This window comes from Vanellus vanellus (genome assembly GCF_965231255.1).
Source record: "Vanellus vanellus genome assembly, chromosome: 2".
Taxonomy (NCBI): domain Eukaryota; kingdom Metazoa; phylum Chordata; class Aves; order Charadriiformes; family Charadriidae; genus Vanellus; species Vanellus vanellus.
In genome coordinates, this window is record NC_138906.1 from 23,314,202 (window position 1) to 23,339,258 (window position 25,057).

General features: G+C 40.0%; 1 protein-coding gene across 1 annotated transcript in view; it reads right to left on the reverse strand.

Moving 5' to 3' along the window:
* The window catches only part of STAM (signal transducing adaptor molecule), a gene marked incomplete at both ends in the record, with an annotated part of 33,984 nt that extends 17,453 nt beyond the window's left edge, over nucleotides 1-16,531 (reverse strand). The window contains 2 exons of the mRNA XM_082480022.1: nucleotides 2,640-2,724; nucleotides 16,492-16,531. Of these exons, the coding sequence (XP_082336148.1) occupies nucleotides 2,640-2,724; nucleotides 16,492-16,531 (125 nt within the window). The remainder of the gene's footprint in view (nucleotides 1-2,639; nucleotides 2,725-16,491) is intronic.
* Nucleotides 16,532-25,057: the final 8,526 nt, after the last annotated feature.

A 25,057-nucleotide genomic window follows, 5' to 3' on the forward strand; every position in this document is an offset into this window, starting at 1 on the left:
ACAGCATAGCATATCTCATTTAAACTTCTTAATAGGAGAACTTTGTCTTGCTTTACCTTCCTATGGCATGACATAATCCATCAAAACAAAGAAAACCCACTATCAGCAAGTTTTAACAGAACCTGAATTTAAGCAACAAGTCAGCTGACAGCCTATTACAAGCAGGATAAATATTACAAAAGTTAAAGTCACAGCCAGGATCAAACCACTGCTTTATTAAAAAGAAAAAAAAAGCAAACACAAAAAACCCAAACCCAAACAAACAAAAGCACAAATCATAACAGAAATTCCAGCTGTCCCAGAGAAATTTACCAGATCTCTAGCTTTGTCTGTACTTCCAAGAAGCAGCTGTCTCTTGCAGCTACATACATTTGAGCACTGTTCGGGTTAAGTTGCTGTGAGACTCAATCTTGCCTGTGGAAATGCTTCCAGTGATTAAATAGAACACTGAAGCCTTCAATAATACAGTTATTGTTACAGACTTAGCATCAAAATGCACAAGGAGCAGAAATGCAGTTTTACATATACAGACTAATACGAAACATTATTAACAACTTGCCAGCTGTTATCTTAACTACAGTTATACACAACAGCACAGAAGTCTCAATATGCCATGCTATTTATAAGTACTCCTTTAGAGACCATCTCTAATCCCAAGGAATAAGCTTATTTGCAAACCCGTCCTTTGGAATAAAAGTCCCAGGTGGGAATTTGCTGTCTGGCATTTCATACTGTTTCCCACTGTTTTACAAGTCATTGTCAGAGAAGACTTTCACTAAACAGCAGCAATGGCAAAACACTCTTTTTGAGGCTATTCCTAACCTGAATTGTTACAGGGAACGCTTGGAGAAGATGCATTTAAAACATTTCCAAAGTGTAATACTACACCGAATAAAAACACTATAGATGCACTGAAATAATGTCTTTAAACTGTATTTTTATTTGCTAACTCAAATTACACTTTAATTTTTCATGTCCATAAAATGAGTGCATGCGTAAATTCTATGAGATAGCTCAGTAAAGAATCCATAATGGAAGCATTAGTGGCCCATATTAAAATGTGTTTAATTTAATGTCACATTTTCAAAATGTACATTTATCAAAGCCCTGATGTCAGAGAATAGCTTCTCAAAACAAGGGGAAGAAACACAGAACCTCGTTGCTTTCTGTGACAAAGTCTGGTGGTGAGGACAAGGGAAAGGCAGCAGATGCTTTATACCTTGGTTTTAGCAAAGTTTTGGCATACAGTTGAAACTCATATAGACTCCTTATCACCCAACTGGTGAACTATGGGCTGGATAGAAGGATGACAAGTTGGGTGGAAGACTGGCTGGCCTCCTAAGCTCAAAGAGTTGTCACCAGTGGTGCAAATTCCAGCCAGTGGGCAGTAACTAGTAAGGTCCCTCAGGGATCTCTGCTGGGACCAACACTGCTAAATGTCTTCACTAATAACCTGAATGATGGGAGGCACTGCAGTCTCAGCAACTTTACTGACAACAGCAAAATGAGGGGAGAAATCACTATATTGGAGGGCAAGGCTACTATTCAGAGGGATATGGATAGGCCGGAGAAATGGGCAGATTGGAACTTCATCAAGTTCAACAACAGCAAGGGCAAGGTGTTGCACTTCAGATGGTCTGCGCCAAAGGCCAGTAGCTGACCACCTAAAAAGCAGCTCCCCAGGAAAGGATCTGCAGGTCCTATTGGGTGACAGGTGCCAGCAGCGCAGCAAAGACAACCAACCACATTTTGGGTCAAATAAGTGGTCAGCACAGTCAACAGGGCCAGGGAAGTGATCCTTCCCCTCTGTTATGCACTTGTAAGATTCCATCTGGAGTACTTTGTCCAGTTTGGAGGTCCCCACTACAAGAAGGATATTGATGCACTGCAGTAAGTCCAATGGAGGGCTGCCAGGATGGTCAGAGGAGAGTTATGTACAAGGAGAGATGGAGAGCTGTTTTCAGTTTTGAGAAGAGTGGATTAAAGGGGACCTTACTGCTTGCTACAACTAATTAATCACAGAGTAGACAGAAGATGCAGCCAGACTCCTTAGAGTTGCATAGTCATAGGACGAGATGCAACAGGCAAGTTGGAACAGGGGAAATTGTAATCAGATTGCAGGACTGCAATTTATTTATTTACTTACTGTGAGGGTACTTAAATACTGAAACATGTTGCCTATAGAGGTTGTGGAAACTCTGACCTTGGAGGCATTCAAGACTCAAGGACTTGACGCAGTCCTGAGCAACCTGATCTAATTAGACCTGTTTCGAGCTGGGGGGTTGGACTACATGACCTCTGGAGATCACTTCCAACCTAGATTATGATTGGGTAAGAAAAATCCCTAATGAAGTCTCCTGGGTTTACAGTGCCACTACTAAAACATATCAGTTTATTTATTTTATTACCCTGAGGAAAAGCTGCTGTATACAAGTCCTAATTTTAACAGAGGAAGAATTGCAAAATATTTAAGCAGAAAATCCATACATTTTACTTTTACTTGTTATAAATTCAAGTTAAATTGAGCTGTTGCAAAAGTCTATACAAGATAACAAAAAATTCCATTCCTCTCATCTGAATATGAGACTGAAATAACAAAATTTAAAAAGTTTGGGGAGGAAATTTCTAAAGTCACTTACCCTGTGCGCGACTGTCCAACTTTATCACAGATGTCTAAGATGAGGCCCCAGTCCTCTGCAGTGTTCATCTCACTGGTTGCTTTCTCTGATGAATAAAGTGTAAGTAAATTAAAATACATATTTTTTAAAAAAGATAAAATAATTTAACAAAGTTATCAACACATATGTTGTAATATTACATCTTTGTATATTGCTAAATGCATGACAAATCCCTATATTTAAAAAATTCATATATTAAAACTGTTATACCTAATACTTTTTAATTTTCAAATGTTCACTTGTGGCCATGAAGTTAAACTAATATGCAAATATATATTTGGCAGTTGTTTTCCCACATAATAAAGATATACCCAGAATATGACAGAAGTAGTATAGCTACCAACAGATTCTTTTCTTTCTCATTTAGAACTATAAAGTTTAATAGGATATGAATACCCAAAGCATTAATTCACTGCTTGAAGAGTCAGATACAACCGCATTTACCACCTCCTCAGACACTAAAATGCTGTGTCTTGCAGTTCCTTTCTATGTATTACAATTCAACAAGGAAGATTCAACAATTCATTAATAATCACTAAACTTTTATCTCCCCTTTCGTATCTCTGCTTTGGATGATATATTCCACTGTGTATTTTCAGCTATGAAGACTGCTAAACCAAAGCTAATCTGATAGAAGCCATTGGGACTCTTCCTTCCAAATCTTTTGAATAGGACAAGAAGTGTCCCTGTTGAAGAGTGAAGAAATAGAGAGGGTAGGTGGAGAATAAATAGATTCCAGTTGAAAGAAAAAGAAAAAAAAAAAAAATAGAGACTCCCTCCCTATTTCTCCCCCAGAAAAGCTTAGGTACACAGAAACTAACAATAAATAAAAGTGTTACAGGAAACTGAGCCTTACATTGTAGCTGAATGGAAGATTATCTAAACACTGACAGATCAGATCAGGCTGGAGAGCATAAGGGAATGCACAAGCAGTTTGTGTTATTCACTACGCAGGAAAATGGGCACAGAACAACACACAAACTTTGTTTCCTATTCCCACTTCATCTAATATTCACCTCTTGATCTACAAAACATAAAATATGCCTCAGCAATGAGTACCACCCCTCAGGGAATGTCTCAGACTAGTCAGTTTTATGAAAGGAAGCAAAGATTTCCCACAAAAACTTATCTGCCAAGAAAGATTCATTATCCATATTAGCACTTGCAAGACTTCAGAGAAGAGAAAGACAAAGCAAAACATCTAATCTCCAAAAGTTACTAGAAATTATTCATCCTAAAGTTGATGTCTTGTCCTTATAAATGAGTTTCTCTGTCCTACAAATTGAAGTCAGGTTACAGTTAATTAGTTTCTTATTCAGAACAAAAATGCAGAAAAGCAAAGCTCTATGGTTATATGCTCTCAAAGTATTTCTGAGGAAAAATTAAACACTGCTATATACAACTAGAATGATAACACATCAGTTGTACTGCCTGATGCAAGGAAAACAGCAAAGCAGCAGAGGGAAATCCTAAACAGAAGTTAGTTACAATTCTATATGTTCTCTCAGATAAAGCAAGAGAACTGCCTCTTCTCTCCAAACTGAATCAGAAAACATATTTGATTACAAAAAATGGTCATAATCTACAAAAATATGAAAAATTCTGGGTAGACACCTGCTAACATCTAGCACTAAGATACACCTGCTGATCAACCAAACACTTTATTTTTCTTTTAGTCTACTATTGTTCCAAATCATGCTTATGGCTTGTATAGCTAACAATCAGAAAAAGTCTTGATTTTTAAATCTTGTTCATAAAGGAAACATGTCAACAGTGAAGCAGAAATTGAGAGGAACACCATAATGGCAGAATCCACTCAGCATGCCCACTGAAAATGCCAAAACATGAGAACAGAGCAATGAGACAGTACCCTGCTAATATCAATTAACATAGTTTCATTACTCCAGAATTACAGTTCTTTAGTTGGGGATACCTTATAAATACAAGCAAACGAGATAGGGGCAGGGGTAACGACAAGGAAAAACCCATAGCAGAACCATGAAATATACTTTTCCTGCTTGTTATTTATCATTTTAATATAGCCAGCTCTCAGTCATCTGTATGCAGAATACTTGTGCCACACACGGCAAGACACCTGAACCGAAAGCCTTGCATAGAGCCATCACAGGCCAAGACAGTCTTCTGTAATCATAGTCCATGAGCAGAGCAGCCGCACCGCTTCCAAAGCCAGCCTCAAGTCTGAGGCATCGAAACTGCTTTTTTGAAACACGAAGCCTAAGTGGAGATGTATCTGAGCTGAAGGTGTGCCTACATCGCATTCCCAAAACCAAAAATAGCTGATAAGCACAGTCCAGAGACAGGCAAAGCAGACCGCATGGAGGCAGTTTAGTTCCAGGACTACACTGTCTCAGTTGGACCAGCTCCAGTCAAAGTGTGCCTGCATGATGCTCTCCAGAGCCATAAGTTCCCACCAGGCTCACAGCCCACATGCAGCCTTGCAAACCCACACCGTTCACTCACGCCTAATGTCATACTTCAGTTAGCACATCCTTCAGCAGTTAGAGCTGAGAAATCCAATGGAACTGAAACTTTGACCTTTTCCATTGTTCCACATAACAGACAGTAGTCTGTACTTTTGGCAACAATTGATCCTTCTTTCCTTACAATGCCATCAGAGAGAAATGGCATGGCAATCAGTTATGTTTTTACAAACCGAACAGTAAAACAATGCATGCTTAAGGTTTAAAAATAACAACTGTCTCTGATGCTAAGTTAAATAGTTTGGCTAAAACTAAAAATAAGATGGTGATTGATGAAATCCCTGATCCATATCAACCACACCGATTACACCCTTCATTTCAAGTCTCAATAAGAATATTTTGTAAATTTATCTACAAATACAAGTTTTCTATCATGGCTACATGGAAGTTGAACTTAGTCCTGTATAAAAAATGCCATTTGCTTGCAACACCTTCCCCCTTGTTAGTCAGGGTATTTCCTCCACCAACACACACTAGATAGTTTCTTATGAAATTTCAGTCTGAAACTCAGTTTCCTTGTGTACTTTCTGTCTTCTGTAGTAACAAGCACCATTAATTCCCTTGGATAATACAAGTAACTGTAAGACATGAGAAAAAAAGAAATTGCCTCTAGAGTTTTAATTAAATTCTGTCTCAAACAAGGGCAGTTAAAAGTTAACGGCATACTGTGAATGTTAGCAGTACACTATCTGACATTGACTGCCCACAAGAAAGGCCACTATCTCTGTCAGAGCATTAGCAAGTGACTATCACCTTTCACCACTCTGGGAACAGGAGCAACAAAGACACTCTGACAAAATTCCTATATTGCATCACTGTTTTGTAGACAAAATTATGACTTAAAGCTACTTAAGTTAAATTACTTACACTATTATCACATAAAATCCATGAATGCTCTCTCCTCTAACATGAGGCACACATTCACAGCCAAAAAAAACTTTATGTACGGTCACTACTTGCTTACCCTGACTAACAGCTGGCACCCTACCAGCATTCAGGTACAGCTGACATGTCACTGTCAAACTCTATCTTAGTACCAAAATGGACTCTGATAGGGAGGGTAAAACAGACATTCATATTTAAAGTCTTGGGGTAGGTTAGCACAGGAGACAGAAGATAACTTAAACTAGAAGTGTTCTTCATCTTCCATCTCTGACCAAAAATAATTCTGCCATAGCAATATTAATGTTTACTTCAGACCCTATCTCTCCACCTCATCATTGCTACAAAATCTCATTCAACTTAGTGAATACCAAACCAGGATCAGATAACTTTTCAGACTTTACTAAAATAACTTTTAAAGGCAGCCCTGGATCCTTCATGTAATCAGTGTTCTTTAAAAATTATTAATGCTATATCAAACACAAAGGAAAACAGGACTACATGACACAGAGGTATACACAATGGAACTTTGTCGCTAGTTTTCTATAACAGGTCTCTCCCATAAAGCTTTATCACTCAAATTTGAGGCATTGTTTTCCTCACACAAGCAAGGCATACAAATTAATGTACTAACTTTAACCAGTGCAAGACTGGCAAAATCTTACTCAGATTGTAAGTTTTAAATCTTACGACTGCTTTTTTTCCCTTTTTTTTTTTTCCCATTACAGGTCTTCAACTTTCACCTTCTTTTTCTAGGAGTTATTTAAAATTATTTTCTTATAATTAATTCCATGAAGACAGACACACAAAGTGTGTGCACCATCATTTCAGAAGAAAATACTTAGACCTATGGCTTCTTTGGACAATAACAACAACTCTGCACAACATAAGAATACCTTTCTAAATAACTTCAATGATTTATTTAATTCCTAAAACAAAAGCAAGACACACGAAGCAGAAACATCACATTTTTCAGCCACTTTGCAAGGCACAGAGCATGGGATCACCAGGCTTCTCCCTTTATACTCCTCCTGTACACAGAACACTAATCATACCAAGCCAGACCAATTCCACCTTGCCCAACATTCACCCTCTAATATATGCTATACCTAAAGAAGCAGATGCCTAGGAAAACATAAAAAAGAATAAGGTAAGAATTAGTTGTACTTCCCTACAACACACCTTTCAGCAACCAACAATTTGCAGCTTCGTAACTCCTGAGTCAGAAATGGTGCTTCAACCCCATAAACGTAATCATAAATCACATATAAACAAATAATTAAGAAAGTGTTTTGAAGCAAAATGCACCTCCTCTGATAGAAATCTCAGTTGCGTCTGTATCTTCAAAATTTCTCAACAAGTTCTAGAACATAATATCCTTCAAATAAAATATCTAGGTGATGAAATCATACTTCCAAACATATATTCTATCTTCTTTTTTTTTTTTTTCAACTAAACCTCTGAATAAAATTTATACAAACCTGAATATCATCTGCCTTCTAAAGAAAACACCATTCCTCAGTATACATTGTGTCTAGTCTCACTGAAATACTGTTCCAAAAACCCAGGAGAGAGTGTTACCCATCGATCAGAAGCCAGGCCAGAAAGATGTAACTACATGAGTTACATTACTTACACTTTGGTTGTGATGAAAGTACACGGGCTCTTGCATGGGCTTTTTTGGGGTACCTACAACCAGCCTCTCCTTGTGTTGTCAAGTTCATTAATCTTGTTGAGGCCTCATTTTCCTACAATTTATACAAATGTGAAGGCTTGGAGCATCAATAAAATTTTGTTTTCTCCTCTGGTTTTATGCACTATTTACAAATCATAACCAAAGCAAAAATATTTGCACTGTGATTCTATTTGAAGTCTCCTATTACATACATTACTGTTGATCATTTTAGGACAGAAGAAGCAAACTTTTCTCTGAAGAAAAAATAATTTCTTAATAATTCATAATTGTCCTAAAAGAAATTTATCATCAGATTTATAAAGTACTATCAGACAGAAGAAACGTAGTACATCCTGAAAACAGCCACTGCCAAACTTCGTGGTTGACTGTTTAGATGCTGGTAAGAGAAATACAAATATTGCCACAGATTTTCCATGCAAATATGTGCTAGTCACTTGATTTATCTGCGTTAGTTCTTCATCTTGCAAAATTCTAATAAGGCAGTAAATAAATGTAAGATTAAATACTCTCATCAATGTTCAGATACTGCAGTATCCGAAGAAATGCATGATGCATTTCTTAAGGCAAAAAACTTAAAGACTACCCATTGCTAACAACACTTTTAGAGGGAAGTCTTGGCCAGTTTCAGCTTCCTAAGCTTTAGATTTTACTGATGTTTATTTTTTTAAAAATCCAATCTTAGAACTGAGCTATTTTTCTGCTACAAAGCCTCAAGATGTTAAAACTACCTAGAATTTCAAGAAATAATAAAACTAAATCAAAACGCTCCCAAGCCCAACACTTAAATGTATGTGATTTGAAGCAGTTAAAACAAATACGAGTAAAAACTGTCAGAATATTCTACTAAGCTAAGGTTTCATGGACATAATTCTATTTCCCCATTTGCACATCTCCAAAATGCAATACCGAAGTTCTCAGTAATTGAAGGTACAAAGAAAAGAATGGCTACAGAAAGCCTTCAAAAGAACAGCTAAAGAAAGTCTTCACTCACAGACTAAAATTACAACCAGTTTCTAGCATGTTAAAAAATTCTCAAAAATCCATTATGTCAATGTAAAGCCCACAGAATTAACAAAAAAATTCAACACTCCCCTCAGCCTTCCCTCCCCCTCTCCCACTGAAAGTCTTGTTTTCTTCCCAAGGCTAAATAAATAACTTTCCCCCTCTCTATATATATGCAAATATTAAAATTCCAAAGCACTGTAAAAACATAAATGTAACTACTTCATCTCTTCAGTATAGTTTAAATACTTCTGAAAGACTGACACTGATTGCAAGTTTTTCTTTCTTTTTGCAGTCACTCACCAAGAAATTCTGATTACACACGGTTCCACATCACTGAAGTTAAAAGTAATTAATTTTGTTCTCTTTGTCTGTCAAATAAAATGAACAAATGCACTTGTTGGCCCATTCTACAAAAAAACACCACTTTAATATTAACCTCTCTACATTTCACTAGCATGCTCAGAACTGCACAGAATACATCCAACCAGATTCCATTTAGACAAGATTGAAAATAATCATAGAATCATGGAATGGTTTAAGTTGGAAAGGACCTTGAAGATCATCAAGTTCCAACCCCTCTGCCATAGGCAGGGACACCTCCCACTAGACCAGGTCGCCCAAGGCCACGTCCAACCTGGCCTTGAACACCTCCAGGGATGGGGCCTCAACAACCTCTCTGGGCAACCTGTTCCAGTGCCTGACCACCCTCAAAGTGAAAAACTTCTTCCTAATGTTTAATCTGAGCCTGCCCTCTTCCAGTTTAAAGCCATTCCCCCTCGTCCTATCATTACATGCCTGAGTAAAAAGTCCTTCCCCAGCTCTCCTGTAGGCCCCCTTTAGGTACTGGAAGGCCACAATAAGATCTCCCCAGAGCCTTCTCTTCTCCAGGCTGAACAGCCCCAACTCTTTCAGCCTCTCCTCATAGGAGAGGTGCTCTAGCCCTTGGATCATCCTCGTGGCTCTCCTCTGGATACGCTCCAGCACATCCATGTCCTTCTTATGTTGGGGACTCCAGAGTTGGATGCAGTACTCCAGGTGGGGTCTCACAAGAGTGGAGTAGAGGGGCAGAATCACCTCCTTTGACCTGCTGGCCACACTTCTTTTGATGCAGCCCAGGATACGATTGGCCTTCTGGGCTGCAATCGCACATTGCTGGCTCATGCTGAGCTTCTCATCAGTCAGCACACCCAAGTCCTTCTTCCTCAGGGCTGCTCTCCAGCCATTCCCTGCCAAGCCTGTATTGTGCTTGGGATTGCCCCGACCCAGGTGTAGGACCTTGCACTTGGCCTTGTTGAACTGCATGAGGTTGGCTTGGGCCCACCTCTCCAGCCTATCCAGGTCCCTCTGGATAGCATCCCTCTCCTCCAGCGTGTCTACTTCGCCAAAGAGCTTGGTATCGTCAGCAAACTTGCTGAGGGTGCACTCGACCCCAGTGTCCATGTCGCCGATAAAGATATTGAACAGTACAGGTCCCAGTACCGACCCGAGGAACACCACTCATCACTGCTCTCCACTTGGACATCGAGCCGTTGACCGCAACTCTTTGAGTGCGACTGTCCAGCCAATTCTTTATCCACTGAGTGGTCCATTTGTTGAATCCATGTCTCTTCAATTTAGAGACCAGGATATCGTGTGGGACAATGTCAAACGCTTTGCACAAGTGCAGGTAGATGACATCAGTTGGTTTTCGCTTGTCCACTGCCGCTGTAACCCCTTCATAGAAGGCCACCAAATTTGTCAGGCATGACTTGCCCTTGGTGAAGCCATGCTGGCTGTCACCAATCACCTCCTTGTTTCCTACGTGCCTCAGCAGAGTTTCCAGGAGGATCTGCTCCATGATCTTGCCAGGCTCAGAGGTGAGACTTACTGGCCTGTAGCTCCCCGGGTCTTCCTTGTGTCCCTTTTTGAAAATAGGGGTTATGTTTCCCCTTTTCCAGTCAGCAGGAACCTCTCCAGACCACCACAACTTCTCAAATATGATGGCTAGTGGCTTAGTGACTTCATCTGCCAGTTCCCTCAGGACCCACGGATTTATCTCATCAGGTCCCATGGACTTGTGCACATTCAGATTCCTCAGGTGGTCTCGCACTTGATCTTCACCTACAGTAGGCAGTTCCCTATTTTCCCAATCCTCGCCTTTGCATTCTGCATCATGGGCAGTGTCGCTGCAGTCCTTGCCAGTGAAGACTGAGGCAAAAAAGTCATTGAGTACCTCAGCTCTGTCTCTGTCCCAGGTAACCAGTTCTTGCGTTTCCTTCCAGAGAGGGCCCACATTTTCCCTAGTCTTTCTTTTCTCGCTGACATACTTAAAGAAGGATTTTTTGTTTGTCTTGATGTCCCTGGCCAGATTTAGTTCTATCTGGGCTTTAGCTTGTCTAACCCGATCCCTGGCTGCTCAAACGATTAAAAATGAAAATAACCTCTAATGGACAATGCCAACATAGAAAGAAACTAGAATTCCCTGCTGAACCATTAACTTCCATAAAGCTATTAAAGCTTCAGTTTAACTGTATGCCCAGTTTCAGTATTCCTAAAAAGTCCTTATGGGGGCACTTGTAGAAGGTATCCTATGGAAGCACTGCTAGCTGATCCAAGGCAAAGCAAGCAGCAGTGACTGAGCTGACATGAGACCACTTCAACTCATTCCTTCAGAAGACTATGTAGGATCTCACCATGCATGAGGCAGCCTAGCCAAGATAGACATCGCTCAACTCGGTAAGCTGAGCAGAATGAAAACAAAAGGATTCAAGATCTGGTAAGACAATGCTGAAAACAACAGTAAGACAAGTGGGACAAAAATAATTTAGATGTCTTACGGCAAACCCTAACAAACCCATGGAACTCAAACTACCTTTTACCCAGGAACATTACAACAGAGCAGGAAGGTGAGCACATTAGAGATATATGAGAACGACGATGATTAGTTTGTAAACAAGGTGTATCACAGGCATGTTACACTAATAAATAGTGCCAGGATCTACTTCCAGAGCCCCACAAACTAAGCCATGGTAGAAGCAGCATTTCAGAAGGAAGATCAGCAAGAGAATTAACTTTTCACATCAAATATACAGTTGTATTTTTATCAGCTAGAGGAACAGATTTTACGTGTTAGAAAACTCCTTTGATTCTGCTGAATTTTGATATTATAATGCACACTGTCACTGCTGAAATGAGGGGAAGCACTTAAAATGACAGCTCTTCCATGGGAGGAAAGAAAAAGAATTACCAGGAAAGTATAATCTACAAAAACTCCTTTACCTAAGGAACATACTACATTGGCTTCAAATTGCCCTGCTGAACTCAAAAGTCTGGTGTTTCATTTTCAGAAAGAGATACTAAAAAAGATTTTCTTGCTGGCAATTATACAGAAGGGGTATTCCACTCATTTTTATCCTATCAGTGTTGCTCTTTTTCACTGAGAATATACACCAAAGGTATCTTTAGTGAGAAGTTCTTGTTTTTCATAAACCTTTATAAATAACTGAAAAGGGGGGTGGCTATAGCTCCTTTCCCACACATTTTCTACTCAGCCTCCCTGTTAGCTCACAGTTAATATCCTTCTCCCTAAAACAACGCTGAGAAAAGCAGTAGGCCAACTTGGGCAAAAAAGTGCCAGCCTCATGACAAGCTGAACCAATCCTTGGAATTTTCCCTTCCAGCCAGAAGTTAACTCACAGTCTGCAATCTCCATAATTATCTGGGGTCGAGAATCTCCTCTGCAACAATTTTCCCTCCTTTTGGCAAACATGGCCTAAAAGGAGAAAAGCCCAGCTCAGAGAGACATGTAATTGGATGGTTTTGAAGATGTTGACTAACCAAGGGGATAAATCTCAAGAATAATGAGTTTAAATAGCAAGAGTATTTTATTGCAAGAAATTGCACCATGGCAATCATGGTCAAAGCATTTCTTACATTCTAATACATCAAACTATATGCTGTAGTACCTTAACGTCCCTACTTACCTACAATCATATGTAATTCATGCACATTATTAAGTATCTAAAGAATTGTGAGCATAAAATGATCAATAACTGCTATATATAACAACATATGGGAAAAATCATTTCAGGTCACATCAGGTTGACGGTTCTACTACATTACTGAACTACCTGCTTAATTTCCTATTACTGTAAATAGTAAACCTGAATCCTTCCTTTCTTCCCACTCCTGTGGTGGCTCAAAGCGTTACACCAGCTACATTTAGAACGAGACAAACATCCAAAGCAAATGCAAGAAGTGCCTTCATCCCTTACTAGGCATAAGTGAGAAAAATCATGCAAAACCCACAGTGTTTTTTAAACACCTACTCTTAGTATCATGTGTGATTTTATAAGTACTCACACCAGAACCTGTATTTATTGAAGCTTATAAAATTTCAGAAATAATAAGCTTACAGCAGGGAGCAAAAAGTTCTTCCAGTTCTCTTCTTACAACAGATTAAGTTTACAATGCTTGACATCAAGTTAGAATAAAATGCACTATATTAAGTCCAGAGTTACAGATTTTATTCTTACAATAACATCTAAATGACACTTCAGAACTGCTTTAGCAGTAAGTTCTTCATCAAACCTAGCCTAACCACCTCTACATGACTAATTAGCCTGTTGTGACAGATTAGCAGACAGTCTTTTGGTTCTTAAAGCACATTTCACCATTATTTTGCCTGCATCAAACTTACAGATAAACCTGCATTTCTCAGGAACAATTCTCTGGGAGTAATTTTATGATTACGGTTGTGAAATGTGGCAGAAATAGACTTCCCATCAAACTAATAAGAACACCATTAATTCTAACTCCTTAAATGGAGGGTTAGAATCTCTTAATTATAACCTCAAGAGTGCAGCGTCTTGAAGGTTTCTTCTTTTGTTAAATTCCAATCTTATATTCCTTACTTGGACACACTGTCAAAGGTTCCCAAACTCGATTGTGAAAATCCACACTGACTTGTGTCACCACTGATTAGTATCCCTTCCTGTTGAAACATTCCTAAATATGGTAAAAAGAAAGTTCAGAAAACAAAAAGTACTTGGGATTCATCCAGAGATTTGGACTTTTTGAGGATGACAATGGCTTACCTCCTCAAATCTCTGGGCAGCTTAAAGCATTCTTTAATATTAGTTTACCAATAGCCTTAATCAACATTCTTTTGCCAATCTCACCTAAAGAAAAGGTGCACCCCTGAAAAATCTCTGTACAAAGTTGACACTAAATTGTAAGCTATTACGGATGACCAGGTTCCATACCAGAGGCATGCTAACAGGACTAGCCAAACTGAGAAATTTCTCCTTCTGAACTAAGAGATACTTATGCTCCTCAAAACAATGGAAAACAATTTAGTAGCAGATGTGTTCTCTGCAATCCATCACCCTAAATGGTTCCAAAATCATTTCCAACTATTACATAGTACTGATTAGCTGTTCAGGAGACAAGAATGCACAGCTATCAACCATAATACTATCAACGACACCAATGTCAAAATTCATATGAAATTAAGAACAGTTTTTGACTGTCCTCTTGCTTGAGGAATCTGATTTTCAAAAATCTTCTTGCTGGGCAAGAACAAAAGCAAAGCATTCAAGTTTCATTCTGAGAAAAGAAATGAAAAATAACACTACTGCTTGACAACTTTTCGAAGTTTCCCGAGAACATGAGAGCTTACTTTACAGCTGACGTTATCGTATGAAGCCTGCCAAGAAGTTCATCCAGATAATAGCACATTCCCAAGGGGCCTCAGGGAAGAAAAGCCCAGGGACACTTTCCGGGAGACTTCTTCATTCCCATCTCCCTGGCACAAATCCAGTTAAGTGATGGATAAAGGCAGCAGGCTCCTGAAAGTAGGCTGCACCAGCTGAAGAGCCTGCTGCTCCTTCTGCCTCCCTCAGGAGACCATGAAAGGGGCCAATGGAGTGTTTACTGGTGAAAATTAGCCTGGTGCTCACTATCTGCTTTTCCAAGAACAATTTTGGATTGAGTGGTTATTCCCCTGTGCTCATACAGTATACACAATAACACTTTTGAAAAATATCTACTGGTGATTGTACTAGGCAAGAGCAGCAGATGAGGTGTTGGCATCCTCTGCAACTAGAAAACAGCAAATAAACCACTGAAGTAACAGTTGGGTCCTACTACCCTGCATTATGAAATTTACAGAGCTGACAAGCACATCTATCAGACTGAGCTCTAGAGAAACCCACTCAAGTAATCTGATCTGCACTGGTAGACAGCGGCCTTAGGAAGTAAAAAAGTGAACACTTGCCAGAACCTCAGCTATCACTTTTTAATCTTATTAGTTCAAATCATTCTCACAGATAATATTACCAACGTTTCAGTCCTCTAATGGTGCACAGAAAATTGGCAAGCGGTGCAATCTCTGTCTTATTTTCAACTGCCAAATTACACTAGAAGACAGCAAAACAATTAGGAAAAATTATTCACTACTTTTCAAAATAAGTCATTGTCAACTTTGCCATCAAGAAAATTATAAATTGAAGGGCAGTCTTCAGCGGAAAAGTGTTCTTAACTGTTCAAAATGGGAAGAAAAACAAGGTATGCTTTATTAAGATGAGAAACCCTGATAATATACATACAAAATTTGTGTCACAGTCCCTCCTTTATGCACTAACCCTGCCCCCTGGAAAAGATACATACTTTTCAAACAGTTTTGGTTTTTTGAAGAGCTGGAAGAATTAGATTGGAGTCCTGACTTCTAATGTTGGACAAACATTAAAAAAGAAACAATGTACTTGTAGTTGAAAGCTACAGCAAGTATAATGAAATTTGTTCCAAGAAACATAAACAGTGTTATACTGCCGTAAGAAAATAATTCAGGGTGGGGGACACTTATCCAAATATGAGAAAAAGTCCCTTTACATTATGCTGTTCCCCAGACAAAGCTGCTATCGCTCAAAGTAAAACAGACATCAGCAGCAGGTAGGAGACAAACTGTATTACACAATCACAAATCAGACGTGCAAAATGAATTTTTAACTGCCTATATGTTATTTTACTGCCAGTTTGGACACATCAGCATTAAGCATAATTGTTGTCAAGTAAAAGCCAGACATTTCCTCCCCATCTAGTTTGGCCTTGGAACAAGCAAGGTGGGGGGATGCAGCCTGATCGCAGCCTGTCGAGTTTCACTTGAAAGGGAAAAAGAAAGCTCCCACAGGAATTCACTTTAAAGCACTGAGTACCAAACGCTTCGACAATTTTGCCTGCCCGCGAAGCAATTGCAGATGGTGCTTTTTACTTCTCATCCTTTCAGCAACGCTCCAGCACGACCATTTCTCACTATTTGTTTTGCGATGCTGCAACGTTACTTCGGCCGAGCAGGCCGGCCAACTCTTCTCCCACCAGCATCCCGGTGCTCGCCCCCCTCGCTCGCAGCCCCACGGAGCCCGGCAGGGCCGGCACCAGCCCTCGCCTCCCCCGTGCTGTCACCGACCAGGCCGCAGCCATCGCCGCCCGCTGCCAGGAGGAGCCCCCGGCCCAGCCGCTCCCCGCCGCACCGTGACCGCCGGCCCGGCCGGGCCGCCTGCTCGCCGCTGCTGCCCCCGGTTCGCCGCCACACGCCAGGCCGCAGCTGAGGGCTGGGGGCAGAGCGGGCCGGCAGCCCGCGGGAGACGGGGGGGCGGAGGCAGGAGCGGGGTCGGGGTCGGAGGGAGGGCCGGCCGCGGGGTTACCTCAGGGGGAGGCCGGGCCGGGCCGGGGCGGCGCGGGAGCCACTCACCCACATCCTGGTCGAAGGGGTTGGTGGCGAAGAGCGGCATGGCGGGGCGCAACGCGGCCACCCCTGCCCTCCTGGCAGCGCGGCGGCGGAGCGAGAAGCCCGCGGCAGCGGCGGTGGCAGCAGCTCCTCCTCCTCCCGCCCGGGATACCTCCGCCGCCTCCTCCTCCCAGGGCCGGGGAGCAGCCCGCCGCGCGTAGCATGCTGGGAAACCGGGGCTGGCCCCGCCGCCGCCTGACGGCCCGCCGCCCCCCTGCGGCCCGGCCCTGGCTCCAGCCCCCGGCCCGCCGTGGAGGCCCCTTTCCGCAGACACCCGCGTCCCGGGCTGTGCTTGGCCCTCTGCGGGCCCGGCAGGTGGGAGGATGGGCTCCCGGCCTGTCCCCTCCTCGGCTGCCGCCCGGCTCCCCGGAGGCACCGGCCCCGACCCTGCTGTCCCCCGGGCCGGCCCCGCCGCCCCAGGCCAGGCAGCTGAGGGCCGGCAGGGCGGCTCAAGGCGGGGGTTTATTTCACTTAGTTCTGCTGAGCTCTTTCGTGCCTCCCTAGTTAGGAGGTGAGTGGGTTTCGTGCTCAGACACGTTCGCTCCCTGTAGGAAATTTTCAGAGCTTCCCTATACATCGGTCTGACTGAGACTTTACAGTCAGCGCCATCCTGCTGCTGAAGTCGGTGTCCTGACAGCGAAGGTGGTGGTTATGGCAGCGCCTTTCACAGTGTAGCATGGGAGCCTGTCCGCTTCTCTGCCATTGGGTCCTCTTCAGATCAGCGGCTGATCCAGGACCTGTTCACAGGGCCTGGAACGTCTCGTGGCCTTTGCACAGTCATATCTTGCTGCTTCATGTTGTTCGAGTATCTTGTTGGCTCTGATGGGATCTATGCCACGATAACAATTTGATTCGTAGGATATGACACGTTCTGCCTATTCATGCTGTCACATAAAACTTAAGTCATTAACTTTAGAGACTTTTAGTACTGTTTAATTACTCTGAACTAGTTGGATTGCAAATTAAGCAAGAGAAGGCACATGCACACACGTGAGGGAAGAGTCACAGACATCTAAAGGACATTATGGGCACGTCACGAATGCAAACAAAAAATGAAAAAGATCCTGTTTGCAGCACAGAAACACTAGATGCAATCAATAGCACTAACGATGCTCAATAATGAATGTGATTGCATGCATTAGGCAGACTTCTGACACATCAAATGAAAACTGCACACCAAGCCTCTTCCCACAGGGATTAACAGTCATTAAGCACTTCCTTATTTTACTAATTTTTTTTTCCAGGATCTCAAATTATGCTTTTTTCCCTAACCATAGCAACTGTTTTCAGCAGCTGATGCAGGTCAGTATTGATCTACTACTTAGGACTGACTACCTTTAAGGAATTGCATGTTTTCTTTGGATTCAGCCTCAATTCAATGACATCTGCTAGATATTCTCAAAGGATGCTTTACCTCCTCACCATTCATCATCCCCCATTATGTTCACAAAAGACATATGGTAGATGTTCTCAGAGCCTGTTTTATCCCCTCCTTTTTCATCCCTTCCCTCTGATGTGTTTCAAAATGAATTGTAAGGATCCTTTCAAAACAGGCAGAGCTTTTATGTAGTAGTCCTGCAGTAAGAGCAAACACAAGAGATGTGGGGAACTGGGGTTTTAGACTGTCTTCAGCCTGAAAGAATTCCAACCCAACTTTACCCTATTTTGAAAAAGGTAGTCTGTACTCAGGGAGCTCCTTAAGGCTCTGTAGTCATGGCTCATGTTTTGTTTCTTTAACAATTTTTTTTCCATTGAACACACTATGAAGTACAAGAGTCCTTTGAATACTCTGTATTATACTGTATTTTCCTCTTTTCCCTGTCCCATGGCTCTAGCACTCTCCCACAGCACAGCAATGGGCAGTGGTTAGAGCGCCCTTCCCCAAAGTGTGGGGTTTGCCCTCTCAGGCACACCTGGCTACAGAAACCAGCTTTTCCACCTTAATGTGTGAGTAGTATGATGAGTATGCTATTAAGAAAAGATGTGTTAAACTTCCTTTGTTGGGTGCAGTTCAAAATGTTTATATTATTTCCTCCTGCATTTGAAATGGGACTTGTGCTGCCTAAGTTAGCTATCTAAAAGTAAGGAATCTAGTTCAAAGGTACAGTTTCAAATTGCATCTAATTTCAGGGTAACTACAGCTGATAGAGAATGTTGCAACACTGCACTCCCTGTGCCCACAGCTATGTGCTGCCACCACATTTCTCATATTAGATTTGGAATTTGATCCAATTCATTTGTGGCTGCACAATCAGCTGATCCAACTGAAAACTACCTCACTGCAGAAAGTTCCCTGTTGTATCATGTCACTCATCTGACTCACCTTGCAATTACATCCCAGGCAAGGGAAGAGGTGGGAAGGCACAGCTGGGGACTCTACTTCGCCAGACTGGGTCAAGAAAAACAGGCATGTCCAGGGGATTATTCATCTGTTCTATTTCAGACTTCCTTCCGAAGATGGCCTCTGCAACAGTCTTGACTCTATTGATTTCACAGAGGAGCTCATCTACCCAACAGTACTCTGACTTGGGATTTGCCTCCAGACAGCCTTATAGCAAGTTTTAGGTAGGGTGTTTTTAAAAATATGTGCTACTTTTGTCCCAAGTAAACATTCTCAGATGATTCTTCTTTCTTTGTACTCTTCACTTTTTATATAGTACTGTTATTCAGATACTGCTAAGTGATAAAGGCATGCATTCAGTTAATTGTCAGGGCAACTCACTTCCTGGATTGTAAAGATGTGACATACTTCTGAATTTTCTTAAGTAACTGTTTAATTTTGTTGTTTGTTTATATAATTTATTACTTATTTTTTAAATTATGACAAGTGTTTATCCATACCAAGGTTCTGATGATATACAATAAATCATTTCCCCATAGTCTTCCAGCAGGAAAGGAACTTGGGTACAGCAACTTATAAATGACAATCTGCTAGAGTAGTTCTAATGTTTTTTACAGTCACTCAAATGACACACATCTGCATTACACAAGCATATTTTTAAGAGGAAAACAATAACATGGCCATGGAGGGGAAGTCCACTGCAGTTCCAATTACTGGAGGAGTATTATAGTTGGCATCCTCATTTATTTTAGCACGTATTAGTTTGCTGGCTGCTGCACGGTAAAGATAAGGTGTATAACTCCAGGAAAAAGTCAGGCCAGTACACTTTTAGCAAAGAGACAGATATGAAGACCAGCAGTTGTCTCAAGGATCAGTCACACTGACCTCTATTTTAACTGCATTTTCATTATTGTCCGCAGTATACATTGCTTTCAGAACTGGAAGCTGGGCAGAAAATAAAATCAAAGGAAAAGAGGAAGGTTCAGAATAGAGAAAGTGCCAGCAGTCCATTTAATCACAGCTTTTGACTTTGACAGGGCAAGTACAAGATGTTTTGGATGGCACACAAGATGCTGTAATGCATAACAGTACAGTGATATGACTAAGACAAAATGTATCCCAGTCACAGGCCACATGTAAATGTTCTAAGTACTGGACTACAGTGATTTACTCCTTGTCTATAACTTCATTGTACATGTCCTAATATTTTGCAAGTGTCCAAACTGTATGGCTTACTTGTGGTATTCTTATCTATTTCTTTATATAAAGAGAATATATGAAACAGTAAGTCTGGTGTCCTCTGCTATACAAGAAGTCAGGCTAAAATTATTTAATTGTCTTTTTTGGCCTTAATATTTATGAAGTGTGCAAGTAGGATTACATGAAGCATATAGCTGGAGTTCTCTCAAGTCCATGTAGCTAGAACTAGGCAAGTATTCAAATAATAAACTTTATAAAACAATTCATTTTGTGCTGGACACATTAAAAATTGTAACATGCAACTTTCTAGTTAATATTTGCACATATAGATGCCAGAAACAAGTGTTTATATCTTCCTCAGTCTTTCTGTATTCAAAGCAGTACTTGCAAAACAACTCACATGAAGTAATATTTTGTATGTTTACACCGCAGTTTTGTTAAATGATTTTGGATAACAAGATCACCAAAGTCAAATATAAAAATGCGTCTATACTGTTTGCTTTAGTAAGCTTATAGTGATGTATTGTGATATACCTGTAAGAAGCAGATAGTCTGGGAGCTGCTGGGACCTCTGGGTGCCTGGGCTTCCCTGGGGATGCTGGCAGGAGCATCACTGTGCCAGCTTCCTGACACTGTCATGGGGAACCACTTGTCCTAGTGCTTTTTTTGGCACAAACACCTGTTCTCCATGTGGCCAAACCAACTACACCCAATATGGTCGCTTTTCCTTGCTGGTAGCTCAGACCAGTTTTCAACCAATGATGAGGTTAAAATTAATCTTTTCATTCTCCACCACTCTTCTAAGAAGGGAAGTAGAAATACTTCCACTGACCATAATGGGAGTTAGATTGGCACATTACTCCCTTGATAAAGAGCCCTTTTTAACTCAGGTCCTTGAAATAAAACTAAATAACAAGCAAAGATTGTGTGTGCTCTGAAACTAATAATGGAGGCAGTCTCCTCTAGAGAGACTGTAGTGCTCATATAAGCAAGCTACCATTGAAATACACTGAAAATCAGAAGGCATTTTTAATATTAATGAAGTGTGTTTTGTGAAACTCTGAAAAATCTGCCTGATATCTGTTGGCAAGGTAGCAAAGCTTCTTTAGTTAAGAAAAATATTACATTTATTGCATAATATAGGGAAGGGAATTTAAGAATATCTTACTTATGCTAGCAGTAAATTTTCAACATGTATTTTATTTTACTCACATGAACAGTACCATTGAAGTTAATGGTAATAGTTTTAAGTTTTGAGCATTTTATATGTGCATCTGTATAATTAGAACATTAGAGTGGGGATAGCTTCTCGATACAGCCAGTCTCTGTAGCATGCAAAGGTGCCGACTGCGCAGATCACAGTCTGTGGGACTGACGTACACATAAATCTATCCAAGCCTAGCAGTGCAAAAAAATGCCAGGGTAGTTAAACAGTTGTACAGTCTGCAATGTCCCATAAAGAAAATAATTATTGTACAGAGTCCAATTAGTCTATTATAGCAAAAAGCGCACTGAGTTTGGATAAACCAAATTCAGATGAGCAGGATGGTCATCTCCCTTTAACATGTGTGTGCCCTTCAGCGTTGCAGTTTGGGTTATAGTTTTGCTTCTGAAGAGGATTAAATAGAACAATACACAAGGGCATCTCAAACCAGTGCTTTTCAGAACATAAAATAAACATACCAGTGCTTTTCACTTATATAGAATCAATAGTTTTCATACAGACTTCTAAATGTTCACAGCAGAATTTTGTATTTTTATAAGAGAAATATAAACTTCCACTTCAGCCTGTGTTCATAGCACCTGTTTTCTTTCGCTGACTATTAAACCATACAGTCAAAGGTTTAATATGAAAACTCCAACTGCTTCAGATGTGCTCAATACAAAGACATCTTCTGGTTCTTCCCACAAGATTTATGCAACCCATTCTACACCACACCTTTTGAAAGCATCTTCTGTCCTATTTCTAGAGTAGTAGATAAAATAATAGATATACACACCTGGATGAATACACAGAAAGTGCATAAACACTGTGTTATTCAATTTAGACATAGCCAAATTCTGTTTACTTGCATTTATCCTTGAATACCTCACTGATTACTACATACCATAAATCTAAAATAGTGTCCAATTACTATATATCAGTCTGTTGTCTAAACACTTCGCACTTGCAAAGTGTGCTGGGAACATTAAATGAAGACAGGGCAGAAGGACAAGGAGAATTTCAGTTGTTACTTTTTTTAACAAATTCTCCTTCCTCGAGATTTGAAGTTATCATCTGGCATTTAACTATTCTGAAGCATAAAGGTAATCTCATGATTCTGCAGGGCTAATACTAAGTAATTCTCGCAGCGTTTTATAGTAGATGACCTTCCCCTACGACAAAGGAGCTGATATGTCATTATATTATTTTCAGAGCACTACAACTTTTCATTTCATAGAAATGTTCCCATATTGGATAGGTAAATTTTGTAACAACAAAAAAAAAATTATAGAACACTGCATGAGAAAATCAGTCTCATAAAAGCTTCACCTTGTATTTCTGGTAATAGATAGGAAATAAGACCCATTCAGCTTTACAAGGCATTGAATATCTACTTGTGCAATAGGAACATAGAAGATAAATATACATTGATAATATCAATCATGAAGAAAGCAGTAAAACCATTCATTTCTGTAATAACAGTGTAGCAGCGTTGGTGGTTTGGAACTAGAGTGAATAAAGGAGAACTGACTGCGAAGGTTGAGAATGAGTATGAAATGTAATGGTGCGCTCACCTACAGTACAAAAGACCTTGATCTGACTCTTAAAATTTATCAGGAAGTTTGATTTCAGACTGTACTTGAATAACAGCAAAGTTGAGCTAAATTGATAAGCCAGTCATAACTGATTTAAAAAGCTGATTTAGGTAATGCAGTTAATGTATAATCCTATTCTGTTCCGTTGATTATGTTTCTATGTGTGGACAAAATCTGTCTTAGGAATCATTTTGAGATTTTTTTGAGTCAAAAGGTGCTAGCCAAAGTTAAAATATTAGATGAAATCATTTTGCCACTGTAAAAGTACAGTATTTTTAATTAAGCATAGACACTCTATGTAATGCTTTGAAAATAGCTGACATTTTATCAAATTTAAATAAAGGCTCTTCTAGTGATTCAGAAAATACAGACTAGTAAATGATAAATATATACATGGTAAATTTACAGAAATCACGATTAAAAGAATAACAATAGAAAACTTATGAAAAGGAAATGACATTTCAACTAATTTATTGCAATTCCTGGAACATGCAATTACAAAAACAGATTAAAAAAAATAATCATTAACACAACAAAGACATTTTGAAAATGCTGCTGAAAAATTGTCACACAGGAACTACCAAGGATATGAAGTAGTTATAGACTAAGGAACAAAATATCTCCTTGGATCAAAACATGGGAAACAGAAACAAAGAGCAAGTTTTCTTTATTACGGCAGAAAGAAATCAGTGGGGTGTTTAGGAAAGTTCTGTAAAAAGTTTTGTGCTTAATACATTCATAACCGGTTGGCAAACACAGACAAGTGTGGCATGGCAAAACTTGCAAAGGTCAAAAAAATGTTTAGTTTATTCAAATCCAAAAAGGATTATGAAGATATTCAGAAATTTCTCATCAATTGGATGAATGGGTAGTGTGATAGCAAGAGAAATTGTATGCTCATAAATAAAAGCCACGATATTAGAGCAAAAATGTCATGGTATTTATCCTCACTAGTAAATTCTTAATTGACTAAATCAAATGAAGACAAACCTGGTCATCGTGACAGATAATTTGTCCATCCAAAATCAATAAATTTGAGTAAATAAATAGTGAGAAGGAAAATAATACTGAATTCTAATGAGAATATATCAAATATTGTTTATCAAATTTCAAAGGATTCTGTGCAAAAGCATGGAGAACATCCAATGATCGATTTAAAAATGGAAAATGTTTACTTCAGAAAGCAAATAGGATTTGTTCCCTCAAATCTGCTGTGGAAAACTCTCAAGAGAGAAATGTCAAAAGATAGCAAAAAGTATTTAAAAATCACAACTAATATTAACAATTGGGATCAGCTCATCCCTTCCTCCATGTATTATAATTTAAAATTGGAAAGTCTTCATCAGTTAATGAAATCATAAGTTGGCAAATTCAAACGAGACAAAAAAACACTTTACACATAGTATGTGGTTAATTTGTGATACCCATTTCAACACTGTGTTGACCAAGCAAAGAAGCTAGAAAGGTTTGAAGAGAGAAGTAAAATTTGGGCAGAAAAATGGTGTGAGTAAAGTAGTAGCAATACCCAGATTAAAATAGTAAATATAGGAAATATTTTGGAAAGCTACAGAGTTTAAACCAATTTATAACTGTTACATTGAGATGAAATTGAGGCTCAGATTATCCCGTATTTGCCCACTACATAAGGTTCTTGCACCTTCCTCTGAAGCCTAAGGTTGGCGAAAACTTCTGAATTAGGTCATTCAATCCTGTGTATAAATTCTTTTGTCTAGATTTTCTAACTATAGGATTCCCAAATTGTTTTATGTTTACGACTACTTGAACACAAAAAGCATCTGTGTATATATAACATAGGTACTGACTATAATCTTGCTAGCATATACACGGTGCCATTTTGCCAACTACCGTTTTGCATGCACGTTACACATTTGCTGCTGCCTGTGGGCATGTATTTTGAGGATGGAAGCTGAACATCTGCTTGTGTGCTTTGGTGAGGAGAGGGAAAGAGACTGAGTTTTTGTATGGCACGTCTACTTACCTTTTACCTGCAGGCCTGCGAACTGAGACCGTCTAGGTGTTCTAAACATTGAGATGACCTGCCCCATCCTAAAGGAGGCAGACTTGGACTCTTGAAGTCTTTGAGGACTGAAAAAGTAGCATTCCAAAGATACATCCTAGTCCACTTTTGGAATTCTTCTGTCTGTATATGCCTGTGTTCGAGGTGTTGGG